This window comes from Periplaneta americana, chromosome 13, assembly GCF_040183065.1.
Source record: "Periplaneta americana isolate PAMFEO1 chromosome 13, P.americana_PAMFEO1_priV1, whole genome shotgun sequence".
Classification (NCBI taxonomy): Eukaryota; Metazoa; Arthropoda; class Insecta; order Blattodea; family Blattidae; genus Periplaneta; species Periplaneta americana.
Genome location: NC_091129.1, coordinates 90,043,175 through 90,057,126, shown reverse-complemented (window position 1 = coordinate 90,057,126; position 13,952 = coordinate 90,043,175). Strand labels below are relative to the sequence as shown.

General features: G+C 34.9%; 1 protein-coding gene across 1 annotated transcript in view; it reads right to left on the bottom strand.

Moving 5' to 3' along the window:
* LOC138712108 (centrosomal protein of 162 kDa) overlaps positions 1-11,753 on the bottom strand; it is a 130,937-nt gene extending 119,184 nt beyond the window's left edge. Inside the window, exons 1-5 of the mRNA XM_069843521.1 lie at positions 11,517-11,753; positions 8,270-8,584; positions 3,354-3,480; positions 869-2,137; positions 73-185 (exon numbers count right to left, since the gene is read on the bottom strand). Coding sequence (XP_069699622.1) covers positions 73-185; positions 869-2,137; positions 3,354-3,480; positions 8,270-8,584; positions 11,517-11,558 — 1,866 coding nt within the window. The 5' untranslated portion in view covers positions 11,559-11,753. The remainder of the gene's footprint in view (positions 1-72; positions 186-868; positions 2,138-3,353; positions 3,481-8,269; positions 8,585-11,516) is intronic.
* Between the last annotated feature and the right edge of the window lie 2,199 nt (positions 11,754-13,952).

The following is a 13,952-nucleotide window of genomic DNA, read 5'->3' as shown; positions in this document are numbered from 1 at the left end:
GAAAAGTACTCACTAGCAGTATAATATGAAATCAATTAAAGTGTCTACGACAATTATTTGGATGGTGCATACCTTGGCATTCAAAACATAAATATCTTTCTTGAGATTGAATATTTCTTCCTCATGTTTGCATTTGAGTGCATCCAGTTGCTTTTTGTACTCTTGCTCTTCTGCATCAAGCTCGCCTGAAACCAAAGAAATTGAAGATATGTACATCCAATTTGGTGTTCTGTTACTTATAATACACGTTTTAATACATTAATATACATACTGGTACATTTCTGGCAAAAACTGAGAATGGTTAAAAATTACTACACAGAGCTAAACAAAACTGCTACAAAAGTTATGTTGGTTTCCAATTCCGAGCAATTCATAACTAAGTCACTGGTTCTTCTCAACTGGGCTCAGCTTAATTGATACCTATGAAGCATGATCACATTAAATCCGATTGTCCCGCCTCACATGGTCGAAAATATTTTAAAAGTTTAAATTTAATAACATTATATTTCAAACAACTGAATAGGCCAGTAAAAAAGGGGCACATCTACAAAATTAAGATTTTCAGGAGAGAGAAAAAACTGAATATTGCTCATATTATTTTCTACGCATCAGCACAATTTCTTCAAACTGTGAAAGACTTGGAGTCGACTACAAGGGCCTCTTTTCTAGTCAATGTGTCTCTCTCATAACAGACTGTATTTTAATGCAATAAAACCACTTACAGAAAAAGTGTGGATGGGCCCTTTTTCTACTGACCAATTCAATTTCTTCTTCTAGTTCGTAGTCTACACATCGAGATTCTAACATGAAATCTCATTCTGTGCATGGTATTATGGATACTAATATATATTCAAGAAACATGACTTACTTTTAAGTTTCAATAATTTTTTTCTCTCTTCAAGAAGTTCATTCTTTAAACTGGTCATATCCTCGTCAGTTGAATCATCTCTAACTTGGACACACTTATCACTGAAATCTTTTCCACACAAAAGTTCTGTCATTGTAACAGCATCTTTGAACTTGTCTATATCTAGTGACGTGTCTGACACACTCGATTCTTCACGTACAACTGACAGTCGTTTACTGGGAAAAGAAAATCCAGCACCATCTAGTGAATCTGATGCTTCATTTCCCATATTGTCATCGGGGCCAAATATCTTCTCCCTATCTTTCTCTATGCTCAAAGATGGTTCATTTTCGTGCTGACTAGAAGCACTTTTGGATTCTTCTAAAGCTGCCACTATTTCATTTCTCACTTCATTATCAATTAGTTGAAAGATTGCTTCTGGAGCGCCTAGCATGTCACCATGTTGTATCAATGGAGGTGAAACTGATATCACTTCTGTGAGCTGACCATCATTTCTATCTTCCAGCAACGAATAAGAATCTGCATCCTCCATTTGTGGAGTGGTTCTCTCTAAAACTCCCTCAACTCTGTTTGGGTTCATATTTGATTTTCTTTCATGTTCTTTTGGTAATATTTGACTAGAAATTTGTACTGTGTGTATCTTATCAACTTGTTCTTTTGGTTCTGGATATAGTGAATAACTTTCTTCAAAAGTTACAGTCTTTTCTTTCTTTGATAAATCTTTTATTTTATTAAAGTCACTGGAATAACTAAGTGCTAAATCTTCCATAGACATTCTGTTAGTTTTGTTTTCTACTCTGCTGTCTACCCTTCTACCAGAATTCTGTGATGAAGTTCTAGCTTTAAAATTATCACTACTTTTAATTTCAGTCTCAAATGATTTATTATCAGACTTCTTTAATGTTGTTCGGAGTGAACTAGTTCTAGTGAAACTATATCGGTCACTTTTATCTAATTTCTCTCTGCTAGGTGATTTACTAGTTATTTTTCTAGAGCTTCTGGGTGTCGATAATGCTTTTCTGCTAATATTTTCATCATTTTTTCGTTTTTCTTTACTAGTCATATAATCTGGCAAGTCTTTCTTCTTGGACGTTGTAGTGGAAGGTATGTGACTGGCACTCCTGCCCTTGATAATGAGACCTGATGTCACTGGAGCTCGAAGCAAGTTACTTGTGTCAGACAATCCCGAGAAAGTGTGAGATGTTTCTCGAACAAGTTCCTCAGCTTCTTTTAAAATTTCTTCCACACTCTTTTCTGCAGCACTATCATCTGTAAGTAAAATTAGTGTCATTAATTTACACATATTTTTTTCATTATGAGGGGTGTGATTTTTTGGTACTAACAATATATGCAAAATGTGTTAAGAACTTAATTTTATACGTAGAAAATGCAAATTCCGTAATGAAAGTTCAAAATTAAATAAAATATATTCGCGAATTTTTGCGAAATACATATAAATTCACGAAATTACTTCATAACCACGATATTATCAACAAAAAACTGGAGCTTCACACAGAAAAACTCAGGATGACCTTCCTTTATAGTGTAACAGCCTTCAATAAAGTAAGAGTTCTTCGAAACAAATAATTTATCATATTTCCGTGTATTCGTTTTTGCTTATTTTGGTGTTTATTTTCACCATTTTTCGTGCTTATTTTACTTTTTCCATGTATTCGTTTTTGCTTATTTTGCTGCTTATTTTGACCATTTTTCGTCCTTATTTGCTTGCTTATTTTACTGTTTGATTGTGCTTAGAAATCCGGACTTTATTAATTTAGAGGCTGTGAAGGCAGATCGAAACATTTGTGCCATGTATGGGAAGAATGCTACCAGAGAAGGTACTGCAAGAAAATGGGTCTGTCGTTTCAACACACAACACCCCCTAAAAACATTTGTGTCCATCCACAGAACATGATGTTACGTGTCTAATGGAGTAAAGAAGGCATAGTGTATTATGAATTGCTTCCCAGAAATGTAACCATAACTACAGACAGTTATTGCCAACAACTCAGATGCCGCAACTGAAGAAAAACGACCAGGAAAACTGCATCAAGTGCTGTTGCAACACAATAATGCATGTCTGCATTCTGTTAACATGATATCCAGGAGCTAGACTGCGAGGTGATTGCAGGTCCCCCGTATTCTCCCGATCTTGCATTCTCTGATTTCCACCTTTACCATTCTCTATCCAACAATCTCCGAGGGAACTCCTTTGATAACGAAGATGCTTTACAAACTTGGCTTAACGAGTTCTTTAACTCCAAAGCAGCAAATTTCTTCAGATGCGGAATTGAAAAACTATCCCAGCATTGGCAGAGAATCATAGATATTGTAGAAGAATATAGCCTATGACTGTTCAATTTCTGTCTTCTCTTAATCTCAAATAAAAACTTTCGTCACACCAAAAAAATGCTACGAGCTTTTGCATCAATCCAATACATAATCAAATTATTTTTCTTCTTGGAAATGAGTGTCTTCTACTTACCTCCACTGCCAGCCAATTGACTAAGCTGCTCCATAATACTGCCTATATCATCATCTGTAACATCACCACCTGGATAATCCAAATCCAATCCTGGACTATCTGCTTCCGAAATACTACTGCTCAGCTCCTACAAAAGAGAGAACAACATATTAAGAGAACTTCCAACAGTTCTAAAATTCAATTAGCCTACTTACACTGTATGAAAAAATATTAATATTATAGTTTCTAACACATTTATATATGCCAATGAAGACCTTCCTTCTCTCCAAGTCTGCAATGGAGACTATTTTTTATTAGACACATTAATTGTTAGATCTTACAGTGGATAGTCTTGTAATAGTGTATGTGATTTCTACTTATGGCAGGGGTGGTTATTCAGGTGAAGTAGGTGAAGTGTTACTTCACGTATTTACATGTAAAACACAATTTTATCTTATATTAATAATTAATTCCAGTTATTACCGATATCGTATTTCTAAAATAAGAAAAAGTTTTCTTTTCTGTCGTTATAAACAGTGTTTAGTTGTATAAATACTACCTGTAACCGTCTGCTGAATAGAATAATGTCAACTGTTACGAGCGCCGAGCAGTGACTATTGGAACTTACAATACTGTACAGGTGAAATTATTTAGACTCCCATTCTCATACAACACTTGGTTTCCATGGTAACATGATGTCACGCACTAAAGAAAGATTGTATGAGTGAAATGCGTTTCTCAGTCTTTCAGTTACGGAGAACTGTCAGACTTCTTGTAGGTGTAGTAACCAGTTTGCAGATCTAACGGTACTAATAATAGAGAAGGGTTGCAGCTCATCTCCAAGGCCTGGGGCTATTGTTTAAGGACTGTGAAATTTTACAGTATGTACTACCTGACTCGAGAATAGTATTCTCATTTCTTGTTTCCAAGCATCCACCCCTGCAGTGGTAAATTAGCTGGCTCTATGTTATTTTATCAGGAATACACCCCACATACATTCGCAAAGTTTAAAAGTTGTTTTGTGCCGTGTGTATTATTTTTTCTCATGAGCTCGTGATCTTGTCAGTTTTGTTCCAACTCTTGTATTTGAAAGTTTAATGCGCGCGTAAATATACTCATGTAGTTTAATATTGTGTACGTATATATTAAATTATTATTTAATATATTTAGAATATATTAGTGATAAGTGTACATAGTGTATTAATCCTACATCATAGTGCTATTACACAAATACTTAGGTACCAGTACATAGAAAATGTTGATTAATGAGTGCGAAATATGTATCCCGAAAATGACACGGTTTGTAATTTATTAGAAATGTCGTTTTGTAGACTTAAATATGAAGATAAAAGATGTTTTAAATTCTGGACGACCTACAGTTCCATTTGTTATTTGTTTTAAAAAGTGCTAAGAAAGTACAGAAGTTGTATAAAATAACTTTAAAAAATTCTTCCGATGAAAGAAGCTTTTCTGTGTGAAGAGATTGAAAATTTCACTCAGAATGCTACATCACAGGAGAGACTTTCATTATTAGCCCCATAGAGATATACTGTCCACCCTTAGTTAAACTCAGACATTTTATGAAGACATCATCGACAGGCTTGCTGCTTTAAAAGATAGGAGGATTGACTTGGTATGCAAAAAATTGGGTGAGTCCTGAAATAAATTAATTTTCCTATTTGCATGTGTTCTAGAACTATTAAAACTGTATGTAGTTTAAGAATAGTAGGCCCACTCATTATATTGGTAAAACAGTTCATGCATTTGTGTATGTGAACAGCACTTCACCTATTCTTTTTACGGCGAGCCGCTACTGACTTATGGAGGCACTTAATAAAATAAAGTGTATCGAAATAACTCGCATATGTACGTAGGAAGAATTGAAAGATAATACAGGAAGGAAAATTGCAGCAAATTCAGAAGAAGAGCTAATATGTGTTAATGCAAATGTTCTTAAAAGGTGTAAGAGATGTGTGGTGGCACAAGGACATCATTTCCAACATCTTCTATGACAAAGGTAGGTGGTTATTGTAATTTTGTATGAGCAATCTATGCATTTCACTTAAGGAGCTATGAATGTGCAATTCTGCCGACAAACAGCATGTTTCCGGCCACACACTCATGAATGAACGTCTACTTGGCGGCTCTGTATTATTAATTTTAAATCTATGTAAGAAAATTTCAAATTCTCTTATAGAGATCTTATGTGAAGTTTTACTGTTAGATAGCAGGGGCGTTCCATGCTGCACAACATGTTGTAAGACTATAATTATGTCATATGCTACAGTTCATTACGTTCTTCCATTTGTTGGTTTTCTGTGCACGCCAAAATTATATTTATAATTATTTACCTAGTATAATTTAATACAATCCAGTATTTTCTAACATCATAATTTAATTTAATTTACAATAAGTAATAGTGTAAACTTGTACAATACTGAGCGTTTCCCTTAAGAGATGGGTGTGGAAATTTGCAGTATGCAGAATATGGTTGGTTGGTAGCCAATGCTGTGGTATCATGGCAATGAAGCCATCACCATTTTGCAGTCCAGTATTTTTCTGTGATGTTTAGATGAACAGGCAAAGCTTCGCAATTTTCCAGGTGGTAAGCCTTGATTACGTCCTTTCCACATAACACACAACTGGGTGAGAGGGAGATGCCGATTCTGTATAAATGAGCTGCCAAACAATCATGCCCGGTCAGAAGGCAGTCATCGCTGAATTTCTTGGTTCTTCAGGGATGGTGCTTAAATTTTGGAGGAGTGCCCATGATTGATTTTTAGCTGATTAATTTATTCTGTTCAAAAATGTTTGTTTGTCCAGACCTCGCACCATCTGAGTTTCACCTCTTCGGGCCAATGAAAAAATTCCTAGGAGCTAATGCTTTGATTCGGATGAAGAAGTGAAATCAGTTGTGCGCAAAAAACGGAGTTTTATGAACGAGGTGTACTCAATCTGCTGTCAAAAGGGGGGAAGTGTGTTGAGATACTTGGTTCCTGTGTTGAAAAATAGGTAAAACCTATAGCTTTTTTCTGCATTATTTCGTTTTGCTTATCTATTAAATGCGTTGCCACAAAAAATTGTTGTGTATTACTTTTCGGTCCTCCCTCATAGCTAGCACTTTTGAGGCGCAATTTAATTAGTTATATTTTTTTAGGTCGAAAGCATATAGCCTATTCAGAATATTTCGGAAGCTGATTGAAGGCAAAAGGTTTTGCCTGGTTTTACATATAGGAACATAACAAAAATTTGGCATTTTGAGTTGTTTTTATTGTTTGTTCAGTCAACTGTTCAAAGACAGGTCTGAATCTCACAAGTGATACCAACAAGGCACCCCTTTTGAGGCAACTAGAATGGGAGATAATGTGGTAGGTGGCCAGTTTCTTTCCCCCTCCACTGCTTACATCGCCGATTAGCTAATCAGACTTCAGATGCATACAAACAATTGCTCTTTCTCTGACACATATCGTCAAGTGAGATGTACTGCCTGATAACAGATGTACATATCATATATATCAGCCAGAACCTCAATCAGAGGCAGAGTTATTTTTAAAAGTATTTAATATACTAATACACTACATAAATCTCCAATGTTTATATAATAGAAAAAAAAAATGCACACACAAAACGCATCCCTCAAAGTACACGCACGCTATCTGTTGGTACTAGTTCAGGATATCCCTATTGATTATAGCAAGTCACGTGGGAACGATTTTAGATTTTTTTTACTCGGTTATTTAACGACGCTGTATCAACTATGGGGTTATTTAGCATCGTGGTGATAGTGAGATGAGGCCAAGAATTTGCCATACATCACCTGACATTCGTCTTATGGTTGGGAAAAACCTCGGGAAAAATCCAACCAGTTAATCGGCCCAAGTGGGAATGGAATCCACACCTGAGCACAACCCAAGATCAGCAGGCAAATGTGCTATCACTTGAGCTATGCCAGTGGATTAGATATTTGTTAATTACCAATTAGTGCAATAACAGAAAATTTTGCAGTGAAGATTACTTATGTACCTGGCACTATAGGAAATTGCTAACCTTGAAAATGCCTTGGATTTATAGTAGGCCTATGGAGTACTGGAATTTGGTTGTGATCACGGGGAGAGCTGTATGACCATCCAACCCGCCTCAAATACGTACCTTACTTAACTTATATAGGTACCAAAATCGTTATGCATTAATGAAGAACATAGCCAGATTTTGTGAATGTGACGTAATTTGAGGACGAGAATGGAGGTGATTTCAGTGTTGCCAACATAATAATAATAATAATAATAATGATGATAATAATAATGATAATGATAATAATAATAATAATAATAATAATACTACATACTTAATCTAACCTAACCTCTCACATAATACTATTAACCTAACCTGTCACATAACACTACACATCTGTAGTAACATTCCTCACGTTTAGTGTCATTTCGTTTGCAAATATTGCCACCCCTGCTACACGCCATGTCAGGTGTCACCTTGTGGAAGTCGATCGTGATGGCGGGAAGAAAATATGGTGACTTTCATAATTACATTTACTTCGTTCAGTGTAATTTTTTTTTTCATTTTACTTGATTATTTAACGACGCTGTATCAACTAAGAGGTTAATTAGCGTTGATGTTCAGTGTATGTTTTGTGAAATATTAAATGTGTTAATGACGTGATAATTCCAGACATAGGCCTATAGTGCAATAAGAATTGAAATGTGTTGTGGCTGTAATAAAAATATTCAAAATTTCTTTATAGCACCACATTGGCAATGATAAAAGTGTGCAATATTCGTTACATTGGTAGGCGGATGTCACCACATTGGCGGGTGGATGCTCTATCTTGTCCAAGTTTGCAAACAATTTTACCATTTATATGCTTGTAAGTTGAGTTGTCTCACTACTGCATCTATCATGTCAATATGAAATAAAATACTAACCTTGCACAATTTTTCTTTCTCCAGAAACTCTGCCATTGATGACGATATATCCGGAGAAGCACTACCTAGCACTCTTGATGCACCCATATTCCTCATGGTTGGTGAAACTGTAGCATAAGCTTCTTCAACTAGAGGGCTGTCATCAGAGGTTCCACTGAATGGACTTCTATGACTGGTGGTTTCCACAGACATTTTCTCTTTTTGAGGTCGTCCCTTCAGCCACCAAAACTCACGAGGCTCTGGAAATGATTCCTTCACATTTGTTGATTGTTGTAGACCGGAATTTGAATCTGGTGACTCATCAGTCGACAGGGGCTATAACAAAAATTATATAGAATCACATTTTTAAACTTAAGAAAATGCTCGCATAGGGCTCCCAGACATCCTGGTTTATCCAGGATTGTCCCAATTTTTCAAAATCTGCCCCCCTGTCCTGAAAGAATATGTTTGGGACGCTAAATGTTCCGGTTTTCCTCGAAAATGTAAGATAATGTTACTTATGTGATATTTAAAATTTCCCGCTTTTGCTAATCATTTACATTCAGTAGGTTCAAATTCTCTTCTCTCTGATGTTCTTTGGCAATTAATATAGTACACATGATAGACACATATATTTGGTGATTCCTAATTATTACTTCTGTGAGTCACTTTGTCGCTTCCAATAGTCGCTACCAGATAGCCAATCATATTGCAGTTTGGCTGCATTTGAACGCATTTACACGTGAGCGTAATTTTGGTTGGCATCTTTGGAGCTAATTCCTACACAACACAGAACGCTCTACAGAGACATTTTAATAGATGCTCATCCATAATCACCCACGTGTTTGTGTAATTTTTTCTCTGTTTAAACCGACATCATTGCTGTATTATTTATGAACATTATAACAGTGAGTTTGTGCGCATAATGAAAACATTGTAGTGTTTTTGTTCATAAATAGGACTTAATAGTTTTCACACTTTATCACCATGCCTAAGAAAAAATGTAATTCTATAGACAATTTAAAAGTGCAATATTCATACTTGAAAGAATTTGATCAAATTAACTCTAAAGTAGATTGTATTATATGCAGATCAGTGTTCAGCATCAGTCATGGAGGAAGGGCAGATACTATGGACCATGTTAAAAGTAAGAAGCACAAAACTGCAGAATCGGTGAAATACTCAAGCCAGGTATTGCCTACATTCTTTAAGTACAAATCTATAGTTAGCCAAGAAAAATAGGCTGCCCAAGAAGCCACTTTTGTGTTTCACACAATAAAACACAACCAGAGTTCCAAGTCCATGGATTGTACATCCAATTTATTGAAAAAAATTATGGATAAGAAGTTTACTTGTTGTCAGACGAAATGTAAAGCTGTAGCGGTAAATGTTTTAACACACATGTCGAGAAGGAAATAATACAAGATTTCGCCTTTTTGTGTATTATCAATTGACACTTCAAACCATATTGACAAATAATGGCGCCTGTTATTGTTAGGTATTGCAAAACTCCAAATTTTGAAATAGAAAATGAAATATAGGAATTTAGTGATATTCCTCAAGAAACTTCAGATATTCTGCTTGAACATATCATGAAAATTGTTGACAGGCATGGTATTTCAGATAAAATAATAGGAATATCTGCTGATAACACAAACACCAATTTTGGTAGTTTAAAGAGAAATGGGAAAAACAATTTGTATTATAAATTACAAGAAAAGCTCGGTAGACAAATATATATCGACTAGGTTGTGCTGCCCACATCATCCACAATGCAACACAGACTGCAGTAGATATTTTACCAGTTGATATTCAAGTTGTTATAAGAAAGATATTCCAGTTTTTTCACTTGTTTAAGTTACTGATCGAGTTGAAAATTTAAAATCATTCTGTGAATTTGCTGAGACAAAATATAAAAGTGTACTCAAAAATAGCAAAACCATATGGCTTTCTTTGGAGCTTGCTTTGAAACGTTTGGTAGAAATGTATAAACCTCTCAGATCTTACTTCTTAAGCCTGGATAAATGTCCAAGCAAGCTGTATGATTTTTTTAACAAAAGGGAGAACTTTTCCTACCTGATTTTTTGCACAAAGCCAGATTAGAATGTTTCCTAAAGCTGTCTTGAAAATTGAACGTGATATCTCAGCTGTTGACAAAGCTCAGGGTAAGACAACATGAGACCTTCATAAACAGTGAAATACTTGCTGAAGTGCTCAGTCTACAAGAAGAAGGCCTCATAATAGAGAGCTCCTTCAAAGAGAATGTTCAACAGCAGCAGACTACATTAATGAATGGACCCAACATACATTATAGTGTGTTTCCAAAAATGGAGTGGATTTCATTGAAGTCCTTGTCATTTAGTTACACTGCTGTCAAAGACTGTGCAACTGAGGTGAAGAAAATTTTTCCAAAAGCTAACATATCTGAAGATGTCCTTTTCGATGATTTTAATCAATGTTGAAATGTATGCAAATAAAGAGAAAATGAAGGACTGGAACACTTCTAACAAAAACATGAGTGAAAGGTGTAATAAAATATTCTCTCATTTCAAGGAGGAATATATTTCTTATAAAGATACTGAACTTGTTGTTAGTTTTTGTTTTACCTTGCCGGGCTCTAATGCTTCAAACTTCTGAGAAGAATAGTCTCCAGGTGCAAGCTTTGAAAGCAATTCTTACTCTAAAGATACATTACAGAAATGTTCCTTGTTCGGAATTCCATGAGTTGATCTCCGAATATAATGAACTTCTTGAAAAGATTCACTCATCAGAGAAATACTGTAGCAACGGAAATGATAGAGTCAATGGGAAGCACCAGGAGCCAGATGCAACTTTTGGTGAGTGTTGACATATTTTCTATTATTAGGTATACTGGTGCTTCAATACATGCATATTTAGGCCTGCCTACCTACCAAAACTGTGCTCCCTGGTTTCATTTAGCATAAAGTTCCATAAAAATAATTTGTTCCATTTCCCGCCATAAATTTTGAAAGTGTCCTGGTTTTTAATTTAGATTTCTGGGAGCGCTATAGCACACATTTCTTAAATATAATAACAATAATGTAGGCCTACTTTAATATTTTTACAAGCTCAAATACATAATTTTAGTTCCTTCATACAAACTAGTAACATTAAATATTTCTAGCATAAAAACAATGGTATTCGACTATCGTTTAGTGAATTCCCAATACAATCAGGCCTCAATAAATTACCCCAAATATTAGCTACTTGAATTTGGCACAAACTTATGAGCACTGTTTACACTAACCTCTTTCATAAATTCTTCAAATTGTAAATCTAGATTTGACATTATGTTGAACTGCTACAATATAATTATAGAAAAATAATATCTAGTTCGATAAAAACAAATGTAACAAAAAAATATTTCATAACACTGAAACTAAACAACGAAAAATGTATACATCACAATCCCAGTTTCCTTCTCTGTCAATATTCAAAATTCATTGCAATTTTCATCACAAACGAAAGTAATTTAGCGCATTCTAATGAGTGTTTGAGGAAGCTTCGCTGCTCTGATGTTTAGTAATACCGGTATCCCGCAAGGTGGCAGGCAAAGTGTTAAAAAAAATCGATATAGGCTTATAGTTTCAACAAGACCGACTTAATAAGTCTATGCAAGACCGTCTTGGTTTCAACGAGCTGGAATTTGTATAGCTCGTTTGAGTTTCTTGCAGTTTGGTCAAAATTCAAACTCGCCCGGAAACAGTGGCGGCTCTAGGATTTGCAAGGCCCTAGGTAAACCTGTATTCAAGGACCTATATAAATATCAATATAATAATAATAATAATAATAATAATAATAATAATAATAATAATAATAATAAACTACTCACCATATTATTATTATGTATCTGAATTCTGACCATTCCTTTATTTTTAGTCTTACAAAAACTCTCCTTACACACTGACAATAAATCACAGTGATTTATTATTAGGTTAATATTTTTTAAATAAACTAAAATGTTTGCACACGAAATCAAAACTCATTTTTCGTTTCTCTACTTTTCACTGAACTGAAATCCTCAATTACATCTGAATAGTCCGGACTATTTTCATGAGATTTTAGACGAGTACTAAGGTTTTTCCAGTCGTTAGGCTACACCCCTGAGAAGATAATGCTGTCATTGAGGTCGAAAAAAGTCGTCAAGCAAAACAATATAGCCTACCCTATCTCGAGTTTTAGAATATAGGCTACAAGCCAACATTGCTCCTGTTTTTCTTTATTACTTAAAATCCTGAAATAGTGGATAGGTGAAGTGTCTCTTATTGACGTTCTATGGAAACACAGCATTTTCTTCTCGAACGAGTTATTTTTCGACAATTTGCAGGCTTTTCTTGTCCTGAATTGGATGTGGCCAATTGCCGGGGTCGGCGCTATCAAAAGTGCATATTTCAGTAATTGAACCTGCTGCATTAACGTTTTCATTAAAAAAAAAGACGCACCACCAGTGTCACTGTTTATATTAGCTATTTTCATTGGATTGACTGTACTCACATGTTATTTGTAGAAGTGCGGGGTTCTTGAATGGTCGCTCAGTTACGGCACTATTTCATTGATCTTAATATATTTCAACATTGAACCACATATCTGCTTCCTCAATTGCTCTGTTGCCGCCCGTTTTTTTTTTTTTTTTTTTAATGGCCTGATTCGAATTTTCTACCTCTGTCGCGTTCTCTCCTGGACATTACAACGAAAACACAGTAAACTTAAAAAATGATACCGGTAACTCTCTTGGAAAAGTATAACTGAATAAACAACACTGGAACTTCGCCGCAACAAGAACTAACCTTATTTGTTGGTAATATGTTAACTGTGATAGGTACTGTTTGTAACATAAATATGGCTCATTAGAATTTATATTGCGTGACAATGTGAGGTAATTTTATATTAATTATTAGGCAATGGAATATTTATAATTCAAGAATATTTATAATTCAAGAAAATATACATTTATCGGCGTTGTATAACGTGTTTTGAACATTTCAAATGAGGGGGTCAGAAGCAAAGGGGTATAAATGCACTTAAGTTATTTGTGAGAAAATGTGGTTCAAAGTACTTAAAATTTCGTAAATTCCGTGAATTTTTTTAATTTTAATTTTAGTGTGTGATGTGGTGCCAGTAAAATGTTAAACGTTTTAGCTTGTCCTAGATGCACTTAACTCATTTTCTTAGAAATGTCACTTGTACCCCTTTGCTTCTGACGCCCTCAAATTTAATTTAACAATTTGTGATAATTACTTCAGTTTCATCCTTGTTTATAACATTTCCTCATTGTTGATCGAATATGCGCATGGAGGAACGAAAATACGAGTTCCTAGAAAGCCGATCGAGTGAGAAGAAAGGAATTAATGAATGATTGCATTGTTGACTGCACTTTGAAAGTTAGATTTTGGAGTAAATTTTATTATTATATTTCATTAAGGATGAAAATAAATAAGAATGTGGAAATAGGAGAAGAAATAACACGTAAATAAAAGGAAACATTTAAGTATCTGAATGAAAAATCAAATTTTAAATAGCCTACTCGTAGTCGCGGGGCATTTGCAGGCGCGAGTCCTAGGCGGCAGCCTATTTCGCCTATAAGTAGCGCCGCCTCTGTCCGGCAATATTCCCTATAGCTTTAAAGTTAATATATTCGATATTTAGAATGAATATAAATAAAAAAATATAAATTATTTCCTAA